The 19952-nt window shown below is 40.0% G+C and overlaps 1 protein-coding gene across 2 annotated transcripts in view; it reads right to left on the bottom strand.

Annotated features, from left to right (window-relative positions):
* ABCB11 (ATP binding cassette subfamily B member 11) overlaps window positions 1-19952 on the bottom strand; it is a 77342-nt gene that overhangs the window by 14055 nt on the left and 43335 nt on the right. For both annotated transcript variants that reach the window (XM_028123215.2, XM_028123223.2), the window contains exons 17-20: window positions 16840-16942; window positions 8991-9155; window positions 4124-4228; window positions 3875-4036 (exon numbers count right to left, since the gene is read on the bottom strand). In XM_028123215.2, coding sequence (XP_027979016.1) covers window positions 3875-4036; window positions 4124-4228; window positions 8991-9155; window positions 16840-16942 — 535 coding nt within the window. The remainder of the gene's footprint in view (window positions 1-3874; window positions 4037-4123; window positions 4229-8990; window positions 9156-16839; window positions 16943-19952) is intronic.

Below are 19952 nucleotides of genomic sequence, written 5' to 3'. Positions count from 1 at the left end.
AATGGAATATGAACTCTCTGGTCCCAAGAACTCCCATATATTGGTTATAACTTCCTTGAAGACAGGAAGGAAAAGCGAAATTAAGAATTTATTTGTACACCTATATTTATAGCAGCATTATCCACAATAGCTAAGGGGTGGAAGCAGCCCAAGTGTCCACTGATAGAAGAATGGACAAACAAAATGTGGTCTATACAAATAATGGTATATTATCCAAGCCTTTAAATAGAAATGAAATTCTGACACATGTTACAATATGGAAGAACCTTGAGGACACTAAGCCAAGTGAAATACACCAATCATGAAAGGACAAATATATGATTCTGCTTATACGAGGTTCCTGGAATAGTCAAATTCATAAAGTCAGCATGGAATGGTGGTTATCAGGGATTGGGGGGATGGGAAGTTAATATTTAATGGGTACAGAGCTTCTATTTGGGATGATAAAAAGTTCTAAATATGGACAGTGGTGGTGGTTACATAACAATGTGAATACACTTAATGCCACTGAATTGTACACTTAAAAATGGTTACAATGGTAAATTTTATGTTTTGTATATTTTACTATAGTTAAAAAGAACAAAAGAATTTCTAGTTGGCAAGGACGGTCAGGCATTATAGAGAATTTGGAAAATAGCTGCATAGTTCTTTGGAATTTCATTATTTTGTTTTCTTTCACATTTTAGTCAATCAATATTTTTTAAAAATTTAAAAAGTAATACAGCTCAAGACATGTAAAATATATATACATACATAACAATAAACATTTTCATAAAAAAGGGATCAGTCTAGATATTACTTTGTACTTCGATTTTTTTCACTTGGTGTAACGTTACCACCCCTCCAAATCATTACTTTAATACCTTTAAAAATAGCTGCCTACTTTTCCTTAGTATGGATATATTCACTCAACTATTTTCTTATTGGTGGATATTCAGGTAGTTTCCAGGGAATTTTATTAATTTTTTTGATCAATATAAACATACATTTGAATGACATTGTCACAAAATAGGAGAGAATTTACTCATATGAATTTTAGTCAGAGGCTTTGCATACCTGATTATTCTCTAAAAAATGTTGGAAGAATTCAAACTGTAACCAATATCTTACAAGACTGTCAGTTTCTCTTCATCCTCACAAATATAGGAAGTTGTCATTCATGAGAGTTTTTATTGAGTTGGTAGGTGGAAAATGGTGTTTCAATGTTTTATTAGTATTTTTCTATTAATAAGGTTATACAATTCTTCATTTGTTAATTGTCCCATTGCATTTCTTTTTTTGTTGCTTGTCCATATACCTTTTTTTAATCTTTATTATTTGGTTTATTTTTATTCTTTAACCAATTTTAGGAACACTATGCATGTTAGACTTATTAGGTACATTAATCCTTGTTACAAATATTTTCATAATCCATCATTTGTTTATACAAAGTTTTAAGTTTTTACGTAGTCTGACAAGTCTACTTTATGTATTTTTGTCTTGCTTATGAGAATCTCCTCTACTTCCTCTTAGCACTCTACTCAAGTGTTTGAAACTTCTAGTATTGAAATAAAATGAGAAAATAAAATAGTTGGTATAAGAATTGAAAAAGAAAAAAAGAGATATAATTATCTTTCTTTGCATATAATTTGATTATATACCTAGAAATTCAAAAGACTATATTAAATTTTTTAAAAATTAGTTAATAAGAAAACTTAAAAAAGTGGATGGCAATAAGATAAATATACAAAAAGTAATAGCTAAAATCTCAATCTATGACATTCATTCAAAATTGTGAAAAAAATACATAAGAAAAAATGAACAAGATAGAGTGATATATTAATGTATCTGTGTATACATACTATACATAGCATATAGCATATCATGTAGTTATAAATCTTACTAAAAACTAAAGATTCTTATTTATGTCTCTCTTGGGAACTGTTAGCATCCCCACAACAGCAATCTTTGTGTGGGGGGGGGCGGGGGGTGCTGCATGGATGTATTCAATGGGAATTAAAATAAAATTTTTGAAGAAGCCAAGATGATTTTGAAGTACATTAGAATAAGTAATGTCCAGGAATAAATAAAAGAATTTTGAAGAGGAAAAATTATTGTGCAAGGATCTACCTTACCAGATAATAAACACTTATCATAAAGTTATATAACTAAAACAGTAATGTCCTGGCACAGAATAAATCAAACTGAGCAGTGAAAGAGAATAGAGAAACCCCATAGCCCCAAGTATCCATGGGAAGTTGATAGTCACAAAGGGCAGGAGGATTTCAAACAGCTGGAAAATGAAATCTACATTAAATTTTGGTGGGGGAATATTTTCTATTCAGCTTGAAGAAAAAAAAAGCCAGATTTCTACTTTACACCAATATTAAAATAAATTTGACCCAGGTTAGCAATCTCGTTTAAAAAAAAAAGTTTAACAAAAATATTAGAGAAACTCTTAGAAACTTTTCATTTTTTAAAAAAATAAGTAAAATTTTTGTAAGATGGTTAGATGCTACTCTCTGAATTCAAGTGAGAGTGAATAACCTTAAAAAGGCCCTTGCAGATTGAAGGATGGAAAAATAGAAGAGAGAAGGTGATGGCTTATTTATTTGACCTAAGCTCAAGAGTCAGGTAAACTGGACACTAGAATACTCAGATGGTAAAAGTGAAATTGCTACAGACTTCCTTCAGACAGTAAGACAATGCACATTAAAACCCTTCAAAATGATTGTACATTCTGATCCAATGATTATATTTTGAGAACAAAAAAATAATAATCAAGGATAAGCCAAGCTTGATGTAAAATGACATAAGTTGCTTATAAGGCAGAAAAACAGACATTTTAATAAGGAATTCTTAAATGATGACACATTAAGATGATGAATTATACAGCCATCAAAAATCTACTTTAGAAGAATATGTAATAACGAAAATATGCCCACATCAGATTGTTGTAGGGGAAAAACAGAAAGATTACAAAACAATATGTACAGTGTGACCCAAAGTCTGTGAGAAACACATTTATACCTAGAAAAAAGCTCTGAGGAAGAGGATCCCATGCTCCTCTGAAAGTCTCTCACACCATTGTCTGTATTTCTGGTTGAACTGGCTAGGAGTCAAGACATACATTACTCAGTTTTTCAATCCGGGCAGGGGTGGGGGGGTGGGGAGGGGGTTCTTCCAAGAACCTCACAAACTGTGGTTTTCCTTTTTCCTCTTCCTTCCTTCCTTCCTTCCTTCCTTCCTCTCTCTCTTTCTTTTTATTCCCACAGAAAGTGAGTAGAGGTGCTGGACTGCACATTTGACTCTCGTCACTTTCATACAAACCCCTGGTTTTCTAAAAGCATTGCCTCACCTTACAATGGCTGAGTCACCTGAACAAGGCTGCCGGTTCTGGGTTTCAGAAACCACAGCTCTGTCTCTACGAGTGCCTCAGGATTCTAGGATGGCAATCATTTATTTCTTTTCTTCAGTTTTCTGACTAGCGTTTACAGAGGCAACTCAGATCTCTTTTCCTACGACTACCTGCACGCTGGGCACCTGTGTAAGGAAGTTTTGCTTCCACCTCTGGGGGGCGCCATTAAGTCTTATAGAATCTGAGCCTCTGGGCCTGAAAATGATCTGAGAAATAAGTCTCAGGAAAGCTCTCAGTTGCTAGACTCCCAGGAAATCTAAAACCCTGACAGATTTGGACCCGTGGCACTGAGTCTGGACATTGCCTGGGAGAGACTGCTGTTTGTCAGCATCGGAAATGGTGGGAAATGTGGCTCTGAGACATCTCAGTCCCATGAGTTCCTATTTCATGGGAAACATATAGGTGATTATCAGAATGCTCAAAGGAAAGAATGTTTACTCCAGTTGATAACACCCCTGGTTTTCCCCCAGAGCTTACCCCTTGAACTTGGGAGGCATCTGTAGCAAGCCTTGTTGTTAGTGCCCCAGGACTATTTCTGAGGTCATCAAACCAGCCAATGTCTTGCCCTAACATTGCTCTGAAACCAAATTTACGTAGTCTTTTTGTAAGGAGTTCTCCAGATTTAGCAAAAGCATATTCCTGAAACATAAAGGAGTCTTTAGTGATATTTTAACATGAAATGGGAGGAAATAGCTAAATCACTTACTAAAAAATAAAATTCCTTACCTGCAGAAACTGAGTGCAAAAGGATACACAGCCCACTAGTACAAAGAGCAGGCACACACCATTGATCTGTGACCTTTGTTCTTCTTTATCAGGAAGTGAAAAAGTCTTTGAAAGATAGTAAGCAAAGATACTACTTTATTATTACAAACAATAGCAAAAGAAATAAAATATGTTGAAAAGAAATTTCTCTTAAGCATTAGGTTAAGAGAACATACTAGTTAATTAAACCAAAGTTAGCTGTGAATCTGTGTACCTTAATTCCCCATGGGAAAGGAAACTTGGCAAATGAAAGCCAATAGCAACAATTCGCAGAATTTTGGTCTTGTTTCTTAGCCTGATGTAGGTAACTGTGTTGGCTTTTCATTGATACGGATGAAAAACATGATTAAATATCTCAAGTCCTTTATGTAATAAGGCAAAGAAATAAGGAAGGGAAGATGGAAGGAAGGAAGAAAGGGAGGGAGGGAAGAAGGAAGGAAGGAAGATAGGAAGGAAGAGAAGAATGTTATCTGGAACAAAGCCCAGAGTATTATGATTTCTGTCCTTCTCAAATAATAGAAACAATAAAGATGACTTTTCCCACTCAGGTGCCCTACATGTTATTAGTTTCATATATATATATATATGTATATATATATATATGAATAGTAGCATCATTAAAAAAGCAACCAGCTGTCAAGTCATTAACTGGAATTGGCTTAGGAGAAAAAACACTTTCCATCCATCTGAGGCTGAGGTTGTTGTTTCTAAATCAGGAGAAGTTGAAAACATCCCCCACCCCCCCCCAAACAACTATGGAAGTTGTGAATGGGGTTTTTTGAGTCCATAAGAAGGAGTAAACTATACTTCATAAGTGTATTCTGAACTTGCAGGCGTATGCTCAAGCAACTGACTGGGGACTCAGCTGTTGCAATAAAACAAGGGGAGAACAGCTGCATATTCTAATGACACTGCCCTATAATGAAATGGATTCCAGGTACAACAAAATTCCTAACTTGGGCTAAGTAAAGGAACCCTGAGTTCAGAAAAAGTATGCATGAGACAGCCTTATTCACTGCTCTAAATTAATTTAAGTAACTAGAACAATACAAGCAGTTGCTCAAAAGAAACCATTTATTCAATAAATATGTATTGAGTGCCTGCCACATACCAAATAAATCTCTTGAAAACAATGTATACTACTCCATTAACAAATCCTTTTTTGTAAAGCAAAGTAACATATTCAAATCATCACAAATTCCAAAGTGGAGGGAGGGGTTCTAGATTAATAAGATTAACTGTTTCAAGGACAGTTTCTAGGGTCTTTATAGTATGTTCTTAATACAGATGGAAGTAGGTTCAGAAGTTTCCACGGTCATTCTTCCCAGGATAGAATAATTCATGTGTTTACTCAACAGAGTTTACAAATTCAGGGATTTAAAGACCTGTTTCATTTTGTTTTAAAAAATCACTATTCAAATCCCCCAAACTGTGACGCCACAATTCTCATCGCCCCCTCATGTCACCTATTATAATCATGGACTATAGGACCAGAGAAGTGCAGATGAGTCAGCTTAACTCTTATTTTATAGATGGAAAACTAGAGTCCCAAATATCAAACCTTCTAAGTTCATTTAGCTAGTGGTTATTATTAGATAAGGAAATGTCTATTTTTCTGATTCCAGTGGTTTTCTTCTTGGCAGCCTCTTTTGGCTCTTGGCATTACTCATCTTGTCAGTGTTAAACAAGTATTAGGCTAATATTAAATCCACATGACTCTCCAGTTCAAGATTGGGCATCTGTCTCTCCATAACATTTTTTCACAAAATTCTACTCCATGAGTCCTTGGTATAACCTTGCTGAAATGCAGCACAAAAAGCTACCCATCCATAGGTTCCTCTATGATACATCTGTGCCATTTTTGTAATGATAAGTTTGTTTAAGAAGAAAAGAAACATTCACTAAACTCTTGCTATTTACCAGATGCCAAACGTGTTACTTAGCCTATTTTAACTTAAATGAAGATTTCCTTAAGTTAGGCTTCTTAAAACAACCCAGTGACGTAGATTTTCTTGCCCCTTATTACAGATGAGGAAACTAAGACTCATCAAGGAAAAGCCACTTGTTCGAATGCACACAGAGAATACAGAGCAGAGATCCAGGGCTGGCTGTCACCAAAGTTCATGTTTTCTCCCAGCATGCTACATACACATTGCTGTGCTTGGAACACTTGTACACTTTCCAAGTCAACTAGACCGATGGAAAGCGAATCAGATAAATTATGTCTTATGTGTGAATTGATGCTTCACTAGATTAACAACCAGGCTCCTAATAGTGTGCAATCATTTGCTGGGTCTACGTTCCAAACTGTGGTCTCAATACACCAAATGTGAGTATTGTGCCCTTTAGGTATGTCAGGTTGAAAATAGCATAATTACAAACAGACTATTATCTGACTCATGATTATACCCTCTGAGATGAAGTATCATGAATCTACTGATGAATATGTGGTAATTATGCTAAGAGACAAACAGAAATGATCTTCTTTATCAGAGAGGAAAAATAGTACTTCGTTTAGCATCATTTGCTTAGCAAATATAACCCTGTGAGAACATTAACCGTGAGCAGACTTTGGATTTCACCAACTAGATCCTGTTACTCTGGTACTGCAGCCCTTAAGCTAATTGCTTAAGCTAAGTTTTTCCTAGGATTTCTGGTTATGACCCGAAGAATCACAGAAACTATTCTCACTACCAACAACTGGTGGGTGATCTAGGAAAGCAGGGGTTATAACTGAATCATCAAATTTTTTTCTGACTTGGCCATTTCATAGACTAATAGAGCTGGAAGTTATCTTAGAAACCATTTTTGTCAATCCTTCGTTTTATAGCTGAGGAACGCAAGGCCCAGAGAAATGGCATGGTGGGATCCCAGGGCATATAGTGCTTGATAAGTATCTAGAAGAGGAGCTAGTTTCAGAAAAAAAGATCTCCTGGTTGGGAGTCCAGCACTCTTTCCACAGAAGCTCATGTACAGGGTTTGGATAAGGCTGAGTGAGTATATTCTTTGCTCTGTTTTTCTAAGAAAGTGATGATCAGCAAAGAAGATGGTATCCCAGACTTATTTTAAAAGCAAACATCTACAGCATAGTTGGGTCTTTACAGAATTCAACCCTATCCACCACACCTTCTACATCTCATCACTGTGCCCTGAGATGCATTTCCAGAGCCTTTCCCTACTAGAATGTTAGCGTAATGAGAGCAGGGAGGGGCTTTGGTTTTCTTGTTCCTCCCTCTATCTTCAATCCCAGCAACAATGTCTGACAAACAATAAGTGATTCATAAATATTTGCTGAATTATGAGTAGATTTTTATGTTTAATGTCTGTCTTCCTCATAGACTAGAAACTCTATTAGAGAAGGCAGCATGACTGAATGCAATCCCAAGTCCCTTGAACACAGTGTCTATGGGAGATAATCAACAAATACCTGTTGAGTGAATAAAAGAACATTTCCATTGTATTTAGGACATTGTACTTACCAGAAAGTAAGGAATATAAATTAATTATTTAAAAGATTGTCATCACAAACGGCTTCACACAACTAGAAATTCAATTTACCAGAGTTGAAGGGCCTCGTTTCCGATCTCCTACCTCTGCGAAACTACCGTGATTTCCTCACTTACCACAAGGGGGCAGTATGGAAGCTAAAGCGGTGACTGAGGCCTTCCCGACCCAATTGACTTGATTTTGTTTGTGGACTGTCCAGGCCTTTCTGTATGATTCATGCCCATGCGGACATTTTTCTGGTCAGGACCTCTTGAGAGAGGCCAAAAAAGAAAGAGAAGTAGAGGGTAAACTAACACTCAGGACTCTTGGTAAGCTCTGACAGTGTGGTGTGCTGGCAAATCCTTTAGCCTAGGCTTCGGAAAAGCTGGATTCTAGTCCTGGCCCTACCACCTAATGCCTGTATCACCGTGAACAAATTAATTAGGTTATCTAGATTCTCGGTTTGCCCTTGTTGATCTCATGGGATCTGTGTATGTGGGTAAATTTCAACTAAAAAACTTGGCAGCATTTCGATAACTAATTTTGCAATGAGAGTTTTATTAGAACCTGGCTCTCCAGTCACACTGGATTTGAATCTCAGATCCATTATTTGCTATCTTAAGTTCTGTATACCTTGGTTCGCTTTTTTTTTTTTTTTGTAAAAACGGGGACAATAAGAATACCTACCTCGGGTAGTTACTAGGAAAATTTAGTGAACTATTATATATAAAGTGCTTAGAGAGTGTCAAATAATGCTTGTAGTTATTATTATTTTTATTGTAGCAATGAAGTCAGATGGAGACTATCAAAACTCCTAGGGAGTGAAAAAGTGAAATGAGCTTATTTATCCATGCCTTGTTTTACTTCTCCCTTTTCCTGTTTCCTCCCCACCTTGCCATTTCAATGGTGCAATCAGCAGAGCAGACAATCCTACAACATGCACTCACACCTGCTTTTATAGGCCAACTTTGCACCTCAGCTGTTTCAGCAAGATCAAAAAGGCCCTAAAATCCTTCTGTATTATTCAACGAACCTACTTTGCATTCCGATTTTGTTTGCATATAGGGAAATTGCCCTCTCCTGACACTACCTTTGCAGCCATCGTGCAGTTTTTTACAGACACGATGACTAGGAGCGTCCTGCCAGCCCAAATGAGAGTGCTCAGCTCCCTCTTCCTACCTGCTGTGTCATGGAGACTCGGGGCACTTGGAATCCTTTAGAGATGAGGAAAAGAAAGCTAAATCCATCAAAATACAGAGCCAACCTATCAAAAAATGACAATATCCCCCGATAGAAAAACAAAAACTATCAGAAGAATAAAGCTAATCCAGCGTTTGCTTACCCCAAGAATCTGGCTGAATAAAAAGGCATAGAGTGGTGTGACTGACCCATTGACAGCAGCACCCACCGCCCCTACCAGCATGTAGGGCCACTCTGGAGCATTGAATTTCAGAATCCTCCTAACTGGGGCCGGTTCAATTTCTTCTTCCACAGGAATGTCCTTGTCCTTGAGGGGAAAAAGGGTTACATTAGTCATCCCGAGGTACACGCAGACGTTTTTGCATATGTTCTTTTCTTATACAGCAGACCCTCTGGCATTCACAGAGATTCAAAAGTCATGGTTTGATTGGTTACGAGTGACCTCAAAGTTCTATGAGATGCGGTGATTCGTTGTTTTGTTTGAAATGGTTTTGAATTGCTGGAGACAATGCCGTGACTTGGAAGGGATGCACTAGATTGGACACTCATCTGAAGGCGAGCTTGTGGTTTTCATTTCACAGTTAGATATGTGTTGAATCTAGGGGAGTAATAAGTATGTTGGACCTTTGAAAAAAAGTCCCTCTAATTTAAAAAAGTTTTTTGTGCTATGGTGGTGTTTACATATTTGAGGACTCGTAACAATTTCAAGGTACATCCTTCATAAATGGCAAAGTTCTCCAATCTAGTAACTGACTAATGTGCTAAGGCAGGGCAGTGTATCTGACACAAGGCAAAGTAATTATCAAAATGTATTAAACGGTGTCAACAGTTATCATTTACATGCTTTCTATAAGATTTTCCTTAATTAGTGCCCAGAAATAAATGGTAATCCATTTGGGATTTCTAAATTCTATGTATCCTTTGCAAGGCATGAAAACTTTTTTAATATTTCCCTATTCTGATCTCTTTAGTTGTCATTGAAGTGTCAGAGCTAACAAATTTTTATCCTCTTGAAAGCAAATATTATACTCAGAATTCCATCATTTTTCCTATCATTTTTCCTCGCTATAGATATTACTCAGTGCTTGATCTGTAGGACTAATTGTTCAGTCATTTGTTAAATGTATTACTGACTTTATTTAAGAAAGGATCTTAGGTGGCTTGTATAGATTTGCATTATTTTTTACTCTTTCTATTAAAATATACAAAAAATATAACAAATTGACTACAAAACTATTAATTAGCGCTCTCTTTCATTAATACATGGTAATTTACCCTTCAGGTAGTTGGATGTCAGGAACAGAAGCTCCAAGGAAATTCAAATACTCTCCTTTCACTTCCAAAGTCAAAGACCACATTACCAATTTAGTTTACGTAAAACCTTGTGTCTTGTTACGGCATTATCATTGCAAGCCAACTCGGGTAGAGGAAGGCAGCTTGGCTGGTGATGGATTTCTTATTGCCTCCATTTCAAATTCTCTCTTGGTCTGCCCTTAACATTTGCACTTGTCACTTTACATTCATGTGGCAAATCCTTCCGTTCAATAATTTCATCTCTGACAACCTACTAACTCTAGGAAATCAATTCCAGGGAGGAAGAGGGGTGACTAGGAAAGCATGAACAGGACAAGCATAGAAAGAACGGGGTTACTGGACGAGCCCAGTGGAGCCACCCATGGAATATATCACCAAGCAACTTAGCTCTCCGGGGCTCAAGTGACCTCATCCTCAAAATGAGAGCATTGGCCTAAGTTGCTTTGGGAAGACAACTCTCTGTGGGTGTCTTGTGTTTCTGCCCATCTTAGGCAGAGGCATTGGCCACCTCTATTCAGACTATTTTTTTAAGGATGTTTGCATATCAGATAGCCTCAGAGGACAGAGATGGTATCTCCATCCCAAGAAAAGAGCAGGTGTGTTTACTGTCCATTATAAAAGAATCATGCTCCTCCAGCTCAGGATTCCTCTCCTGTAACACATTCCTTTCATTTGCTGGTATCATCTGGCCCTCTTTAAATGTGGGGGTTTGCCTGGGGAACCAGTGCAAGTGATAGACTCTGGTTACTACTCTTGCCGTGAGTAATAAAGTTTTTTGTCTCTGGCTCAGAGCCTTTGTATATTCTGCCAGCATCCATGAAATTGTGTCAGGCTAACTTGGAAGCTTGCAAGAAAGCAAAATTTAGATGCTTTACACTTCTAGACAGTGGTTGGTGTCCAGATCAGGATGCTTGCCGGACTTAGGGTGGATCGATGATTAAAAATACAGATTCCTGGGTCCCTATCACCAGAAATTCAAATTTAGTAAGTCTGAGTGTGAATCTGTGTTTTAAAAATACTCCTCAGATAATTCTAATAATAAAGCTCAGTCTTCGAGATTCCCAGCAGTATGTAACCTCCAAGACTCCTTTAGGAGCAGAATGCCTAGGATTCCATGATTATAGGTTTGGAAAGTGTCAGCTGCGCTGTACCATCCAGGCACATTAAACTCCGACATTTCCCAGAACCACTGCCCTACGAAACAGCCCACTCACAGCCTGACATGACAGAAATTTCCCTGACCTGATTCTTGAAGGTATCCCTAGCCCTAAGCAATAATACCTGAGACATGTAAAAATAATATGAAGTGATTTTTTCCAGTAGATATCATTCCAAGATAAACTAACAAGAGGCAAAATTTAATTGATTTGAATAATTGTCTTTTGTCCCCTTTCACTAGAGTTGGACTTCAAGGGAAACTGTCCCCTGATCCACACCCAAAAAGATGCACCATCAAGCCTGAATGATGCAAAAACTAGAAAATCTGTCCCTGAGTAGTTGACTTCTGATTGACTTATATTCTATAGCTAAAAAAAAAAAAGTAGGAGAGTTTTAAAAAAAGAATAGTAGAAGAATAAAAGAACACAAAATATAAAGCCATTATGTATAGAAGATTTTTTTCCTTTGATCTTTGCAAAGCTAAAGACAAATTTAGTCAACTAAAAAAAGCCAAAGATGATTTTATTCATGTTCCCGGTATTTGGGGCAAACCAGTAACTCACAGAGAGGGGTGAAATTTTAAAAGCTGATATGTTCCCTTTATTGTAGCAAGGTCAAGTTGCACCATGCATATGTGTTTATCACATGTAAAGAAGTATCCTGCTAGCAACTCCAGTGCAGGGAGAGGGACGGTGGCTCTTGTTCATCTTTGCATCCATAACACAATCCCTGGCCCACAACAGATGTACGATCAATATTTATTGGATGAAAGAATGAATGAAACTCTTATGCCCATGGTGCATACATGCATCGAAAAATTTATTTAAAAAAAAATACGGAGCTCCCCTTACTATGCCGATGGTTCAGTAGTAGACACTGGGCTTTTCCCAGTTTCCTTCCTTCCATCTCCTCCTATAGGTCAAGTGAAAATATAACTTCCTGCTTAAATCTTATGTTCTGCTTTCTATACTTTGTTACACTGGTTTCTGTGTGCCAATCCACAGGGATCTCCTGCCTCCATAGTGACTTTAAGATTTGATGATAAGAAATGGTAACTATGACAAAGGAGCAGAGGTTCTCCAAATGGACATATACTGAGAGTAATTTGTAAGGGTCCTGTCTCTGTCCTCTTAAACAATCCTTAAACCCTATCTTCTAAATTGGCCGCGATGAAGTGATGGGTTTCAAACCTTTGAACTTGACTTGAACTCCCATAGATTCTACTTTGTTTGTTTCCCTGAGAGACATGTCTCAATATCAGACACTGGCACCTCTGGCCTGTAGGTTTCCCCTAATCCTCCACTTAATTTTATCAGCGTTATAGCTGAGATTTCACTCCACTTATGGGAGCCCAAAGCACAACTTGGAGAGTGGGAAGAAACAGGCTGCAGTCTTAGCTCTGTTATCAGCTAACTAGGAGACCCTGGTCTCATGTAACCCCGCTTAGCGTCTGGAAATACAAGCCTCTCACGCAAACATCTCTTCTAAATGCCCAGAGGCAAAACTCTTAAGAGACCACAAGGTGGAGATAATTCCTTTGTGTAAGTAAACCTTTCGCATGGCAACATAAGATAGAACACTTCCCAATTAACAGATTAAGGTTAGAACTCCTCCATAAGATGAGAAAAAGAAAGGAATTTTGCCAGTGTTGGGCTTGTGGAATTCAGTTAACTTTTAAAATGCTTTAGAATCTACTTGGGATTAGAATATTTTACATATTTAAAGTACTTTAAAATATTACTTGGGATTAGAAATTCCATAAATTAAATGCTATCAACCCTAATTCCATTGTTTCTTTTTAAAACATTAGTTGGGGCACCTGGGTGGCTCAGTCGGTTAAGCGTCCAACTCTTGATTTTAGCTCAGGTCATGATCTCAGGGTCCTGGGATCAAGCCCCGCATGGGTCTCTGCGCTCAGCGTGCAGTCTGCTTGAGGATTCTCTCTCCCTCTCCCACATCCCCTCTTCCCTCAAATAAGTAAATAAAATCATTTTTTAAAAATTTTTAAATAGGGCGCCTGGGTGGCTCAGTTGGTTAAGCGACTGCCTTCGGCTCAGGTCACGATCCTGGAGTCCCGGGATCGAGTCCCGCATCGGGCTCCCTCCTCGGCAGGGGTCTGCTTCTCCCTCTGACCCTCTTCCTTCTTGTGCTCTCTCTTTCTCATTCTCTTTCTCTCAAATAAATAAATAAAATCTTTAAAAAAATTTTTTTAAATAAAAAATTTGTTAATTTAAATCTAAAAAACTCTGATATCATTACCATACAAATGAGCAGTAATAATATAAGATTAAGATCTTATTTTCTTGGAGCTTTAGCAAGATCCCTTTTTGCCCCGTCTTCCTCTTTCTCTCTTAACTGGAGAGAGAATATGAAGTGACATCTTTTAAACATTACATTGGTTTACATTCAATTGTGTTTAATTATTCCATTCTAATTGACAAGACTGATAAGTAGACTATTATGTGGAGCATTTTTATTTCTCTAAAACTAGTCTGTATATTTGATTTAAGTTTCATTTTATTTAAATGGTTTCCTCCATGTCATGGGAACCCTGTGGGAATCTGATCTCCAGCTCTCCAGGAATCTGATCTCTGCAGCTGTGCTGGGCCACCTGCCAGTTTCAACAGCAACAACAAAATCAGCTTTTTTCTCCTTCCTCCCTCCCTTCCTCCCTCCCTTCCTCCCTCCCTTCCTTCCTCCCTCCCTTCCTCCCTCCCTCCCTTCCTCCTTCCCTCCCTCCCTCCCTCCCTCCCTCCCTTCCTCCCTCCCTTCCTCCCTCCCTCCCTCCTCCCTCCCTCCCTCCCTCCCTCCCTTCCTCCCTCCCTTCCTCCCTCCCTTCCTCCCTCCCTCCCTTCCTCCCTCCCTTCCTCCCTCCCTTCCTTCCTCCCTCCCTTCCTCCCTCCCTTCCTCCCTCCCTCCCTCCCTCCCTCCCTTCCTCCCTCCCTTCCTCCCTCCCTTCCTCCCTCCCTCCCTTCCTCCCTCCCTTCCTTCCTCCCTTCCTCCCTCCCTTCCTCCCTTCCTCCCTCCCTTCCTTCCTCCCTCCCTTCCTCCCTTCCTTCCTCCCTCCCTTCCTCCCTCCCTTCCTCCCTTCCTCCCTCCCTTCCTTCCTCCCTCCCTTCCTCCCTCCCTTCCTCCCTTCCTCCCTTCCTTCCTCCCTTCCTTCCTTCCTTCCTTTCTTCCTCCCTCCCTCCCTTCCTCCCTTCCTTCCTTCCTCCCTCCCTCCCTTCCTCCCTCCCTTCCTTCCTCCCTCCCTCCCTTCCTTCCTCCCTTCCTCCCTCCCTTCCTCCCTCCCTCCCTTCCTCCCTCCCTTCCTCCCTCCCCCCCTTCCTTCCTTCGTCCCTCCCTTCCTCCCTCCCTCCCTTCCTTCCTTCCTCCCTTCCTTCCTCCCTCCCTCCCTTCCTTCCTTCCTCCCTTCCTCCCTCCCTTCCTTCCTCCCTCCCTTCCTCCCTTCCTCCCTCCCTTCCTTCCTTCCTCCCTTCCTCCCTCCCTTCCTTCCTCCCTCCCTTCCTCCCTTCCTCCCTCCCTTCCTTCCTTCCTCCCTTCCTTCCTCCCTTCCTTCCTCCCTCCCTTCCTTCCTTCCTCCCTCCCTTCCTTCCTTCCTCCCTCCCTTCCTCCCTTCCTTCCTCCCTTCCTCCCTTCCTTCCTCCCTTCCTTCCTCCCTCCCTTCCTTCCTTCCTTCCTCCCTTCCTCCCTTTTTTCCCCTCCCCTTCTCCCTCCCCCCTTCCTTCTGTCTTGCCTTCCCTCCTTCCTTCCTTTCTCTTGCTTTTCTTGTCAAATAGTTACAGAAACTAGAAAAAAATAATGTAAAAGTCACATACTCTCACATTTGAAATCTCAATGTAGTATTTGGTTCTTTGTCAGTGAAGCTTTACTAGGCTCCTTATATAAGGCATCTTGCCCTATTAGTGGCAACACCATGGACATAAACGGAATACCCATCTCTAGATCTAGAAGAAGATTTGACTCCTTAATGGCAAGATGCAGTAAGCAATCATGCTTGCTAAATACGTTTCCTCTCTCTGCTGCTCCTGAGAAAAAGTGTTTCTCTATGAAATTTACTTAAACCAACTCTATTGAGACATCTATTTATTCATTCTTAATACGCTAGAACAAAGAGAGCCTTGATAATCCCTCTGTCACAGTCACAAGATCATAAGGAAGACGGTACTTTATTCTACGTTTGTCAGCGTGAACAAAGGCTTCTAATTATTTCCAAAACAGATTCTCATTTAACTTTTTTTAAAGCCAGTTTGAATTGACATCATGCATAATGGATGTGCTTGTAACTGAAATATTCTCTGACTTACTTGCTTTGATAAATCTTGGGTCCCAAACCACAGGATTTAGCAAAGCTTATTTAATTGCAGAAATACAATTTTTCAGCCTAGTTTTAAAATCCCCTGATAGCCTCAGAGCTACAGGGCACTGGCCTAAGGGCCTAAGGTGATACAAACACAAAGAATATATGGTCACTAACTGTAAGAAGCTTGTCATTTAGTAAGGGACTAAGACAACATGACCCCAAATGAGGCTCAATAAGAAAACTGTCATGGAAAGGTTCAAATAAAGAGTAGTGGCAGATCAAAAGTGAGACCCTCAGGACGAAGAATAAAGTGCAGGCATTAGGAAAGGCTTCGAGGAGGGAGATTATGGGTACCTGCTGTGAAAGTAAGATGCCCATGACAGCTTTGAGGACCTGCATCCTTAGGAAGAAATATTGCTCTATCTGTTGATTCCTCTCCTATTTCTTTCATCTTTGTGTTGTTTTGAATTATATTAACATTAATAGTGTTAGTTTTAGATGTATTCTTTAAAAATTTACCTCACTACGTGAGGTAAACAACTGTCCATAAAACCTGTTCATTCAAAAATCATGACAACCGGGGCAGGCCTGGGTGGCTCAGATGGTTAAGCGACCGCCTTCAGCTTAGGTCATGATCCCGGAGTCCCGGGATTGAGTCCCACATCAGGCTCCCTGCTCAGCAGGGAGCCTGCTTCTCCCTCTGCCTCTCTCTCTGTCTCTGTCTCTTATGAATAAATAAATAAAATCTTTTAAAAAATCATGATAACTTCTATAAGGGCTAACGTTCTCAAATACCTTTGCTGAATAAACACTTTTGCCAAGGTAGTTATAATTTAAGGAGGAGATTTAAAAATTTGACAAAAATTATTTTCAAGTATTCTTAAAAACTTTTAAAATTATACATACATGATCAAATAATCTAAGCACATGTAATTTGTCTGTGTCTGTTTCAATGGTTCATCTAAAAACCATTGAATAAATGTTATAGTCCAGTTTTAGTTACCAGATGTTCTTAAAGTAATTAATTACTCTGCATTTCTTTTAATATATTGTGTAGAATTTAGAGTTTTCTCAGGTCCTCGTGGGTTCTCCCATTTAATCTGACATAGTGAACATTACTGGATATATGCCTTGAAAACTCATATTCTCAGGTTTATAGGTCATGCAATAGTCCCCGAAAGACTCCTCCAATCCCCAAGAATGACTGGTGCCTGACCTTTCTGTCTTCTTCATAAGTAGACTTATGATCTACAACAGCTAATGGAGGTTCATGTACCAAGTAAGAAAGCTGAGACTTGGAGCGTTCTCGGATTGAAGCTCTGCAAATAAACAGAAACATGAAAGAGTCTGTAGATTATGGGCAGGTTGGAACAGGACTTAACTCTTGTTCAAGCTTACATCACACGTATCAAATAAACAGGAATGTTTGACAGGTCACATCGCAACCAGGTAAGGGAGCTTCCTGTTTAGGTTTCACAGAACTATTCCTATGGCGTAGCTATTTCAATTGGATCCTCTGAGTCCCGAGCTAGACTCTGACTCAGAGTGTGCTCAAGGAGGGAGGGAGAGAAGGAGAAGAAAGCTGTCCCACCAGTCTACCAACAAAAGGTCCAAGATTCAAATCCATTCCAAATCCACACGGTCTGCTAATTGCTACCATGGCAACGGCCCAGCGCCTTTACCTTCCTTTTGGTTGTAGGTTGTAGTTTTGATACCTCTTTCTTTCTATAGTTACACCTGATGTTTACTTTAGTGTAAGGCCACCTGGATACAAATGAGCTAGTAGGAGGAAAATAGGGCCCCTACTGAGATTTTCTTTCTTCTTTTTTTAAAAGATTTTATTTATTTATTTGACAGAGAGAGAGAGAGAAAGAGAGAGAGAGCACAGCAGAGGAAGAGGGAGAAGCAGGCTCTCTGCTGAGCAGGGAGCCCGATGCGGGGCTCAATCCCAGAACCCGAGGATCATGACCTGAGCCAAAGGCAGACGCTTAACTGACTGAGCCACCCAGTCGCCCCCCCAAGTGAGATTTTCTTTAGGCTATGTACTGCCCCTAGAAATGCATTTAATTAACAAATATCTTATTGAAATAAAATTTATTTGATTCGTTTATTCATTTAACAGAAGCGTATTGGGCATCTATGACATGCAAGCCAATGCCCGGTGTGGGGATTACAGACACTGGTCAAACACAGACTTCACCCTCAAGGAGTTTAAAATCTTACAGAAGAGCAAAACATGTACTCAACCCTAACCCTGTAAGGAAGAAATGTGCTAAGTGCTATAAAGCAGGTTTGAATAGAAAGTACGAAAATTTAAAGGAAAAAGAAACATATGGCAGGTGTTCCCATGAAAGGCATCATGGAAAATGTGGCTACGGTAGGACTTGGGTATTTGTAGGAAGAGCATTTCTGATGGAGAGGATAATATAAACCAAAGCATGGAGACAGGAGAGAACAGGGTTCCTTAGTACATATACTTAGTGTAGCACAGACATAAGAAATTGGTTCAGGTGGTTTTGTCTTTTTCCTGAGATTTCTGAGAAGGAGACTCCTACTTTCCTCTAGGTTAAACGTGAAAGTAGGCAGCGCTAGGAGTTGCTGGCAATTATGTCAAGACCCTCAAGGAAAGAAGCCTCCTGAAAAATGAGGCAAAAAAGAAGGGGGGGAACAAAGCAGAGCTGAGAAAGAAAGAGAAACTGCGTGCATCTCGGACACCTGATTAAAACCCCAGGTTTGCCTGAAGCTAAGACATCCTTGGACTACTTCGTCAGGTAAACTGATTCTCTTCCTGGTTGAGTTAAGTTTCCAGTCATTTGCAAAAGTGGTAAGAGGCAATGCTGAAGACGAGAGGAGGGCATTACATTATTAAAGCACCTAATCTGCAATAAAAAGGTGTAAAGAGAGAGACATAGAGCCAAGGATCTAGATGGAACCATCCACAAGTCCCTCTCCCTCATTTGTATCCAGGTGAAGACAAACGTCAGGGGCTGCTTGCTTATGACACATGTTCATCTGGCCTTCCTGGGGAGGCACTAACACCTTCATTCCTCTGCTTTGTTCCCACGTCCTGTTGGTGGCACTGCCACCCTCTTAGTCACCCAGGTTCAACAGGTGCATGTAGCTCGAGTCCTTCCTCTTCCTTGCTCTTGCACATTCACACTCTTGCCACATCTCATGATGATCGGGCCTGGAACCACTGCTCACCCCACCTCCCTGCTATCAAACTGCCGACTGGGACTCCCCAACTCCCTCCCGCCTGGCTCGAGACTCTCCAGCAATAGAGTTGCTTCTTTGGGTTAGTTAACTAAGGTCAAGAAGTCTTCTTCAGAATGCACGAGGAAGAGGCGTGTGTCAACCGGACAGAGCAGAGTACATGGTAGGGCTGAGACGTAAGGTCATGGGCCTAGAGAGACTCCCAGAGCACAGGAAGCCACGGTAGAATATGTGGGAAAGGAAATATGGTTGACTTCCTCCCAGTCTTGAGCACGGCAAAACATATACCCTTGTTCCTTCTGGTTTCTACTACCTGAATCCTTCACAGACCATGCTACCTGTCTAGCATAGCCTGTCCCACTGAAAACCTGGGCCCACCTGGCAGCTCCCTCTGGTCCACCATAAGCACCAGAGTTAGAATTCTATCACACGCCTTTTTAGAAACCGACAACATGAGTCACATGGGTGGCTCAGTCGGTTAAGCGTCTGCCTTCGGCTCAGGTCATAATCCCAGGGTCCTGGGATCGAGCTCCGCGTTGGGCTCCCTGCTCCCTGCTCCCTGCTCCTTGCTCCCTGCTCAGCGGAGAGCCTGCTTCTTCCTCTCCCTCTGCTGCTCCCCCTGCTTGTGCTCTCTCTCTCTGTGTGTCAAATAAATAAGTAAAATCTTAAAAAAAAAAAAAAGAAAGAAACCGACAACATAGGCCAGTCCCTTTCTCAGAAGCTGTGTAGCACTTCTCTCTGCAAATAAAAACAGCTAATTCGGGGACTAAATAACTCTCCCACTTTCTCTCTCTCTCTCAACATTATTATTCAGGAAATTAGTTCCTGTTATCCATTAAATTGTTCTTGAACCCAAAATATATTACTAAAGAGAGACTGAGCTGTCAGAAAGACCAAAGCCAAGGAAATAAGATATAAATTAACATTTAATTTAGTCATCATTTAGCAAAAGTATCTGTCAGCATACACAATGAGATATTTTTAACAGACCTTCCTACTTAAACTTATAAATCTTTCTCTGCAGGAGGTTAATAGCTACTTTCTGGGTATAGATTATATTTCTGGATTTCTCGTCCTAGTCACCAAAATGTAGAATTTGTGAGAATTAATAGCCAA

The sequence above is a fragment of the Eumetopias jubatus genome, unplaced genomic scaffold (assembly GCF_037043125.1).
Source record: "Eumetopias jubatus isolate StellerSeaLion01/CBP00866 unplaced genomic scaffold, mEumJub1_p1.0 scaffold_3, whole genome shotgun sequence".
Lineage (NCBI taxonomy): Eukaryota > Metazoa > Chordata > Mammalia > Carnivora > Otariidae > Eumetopias > Eumetopias jubatus.
Note: the sequence above shows the minus strand (reverse complement) of the source record. Positions and strands in the feature narration are given on the sequence as shown.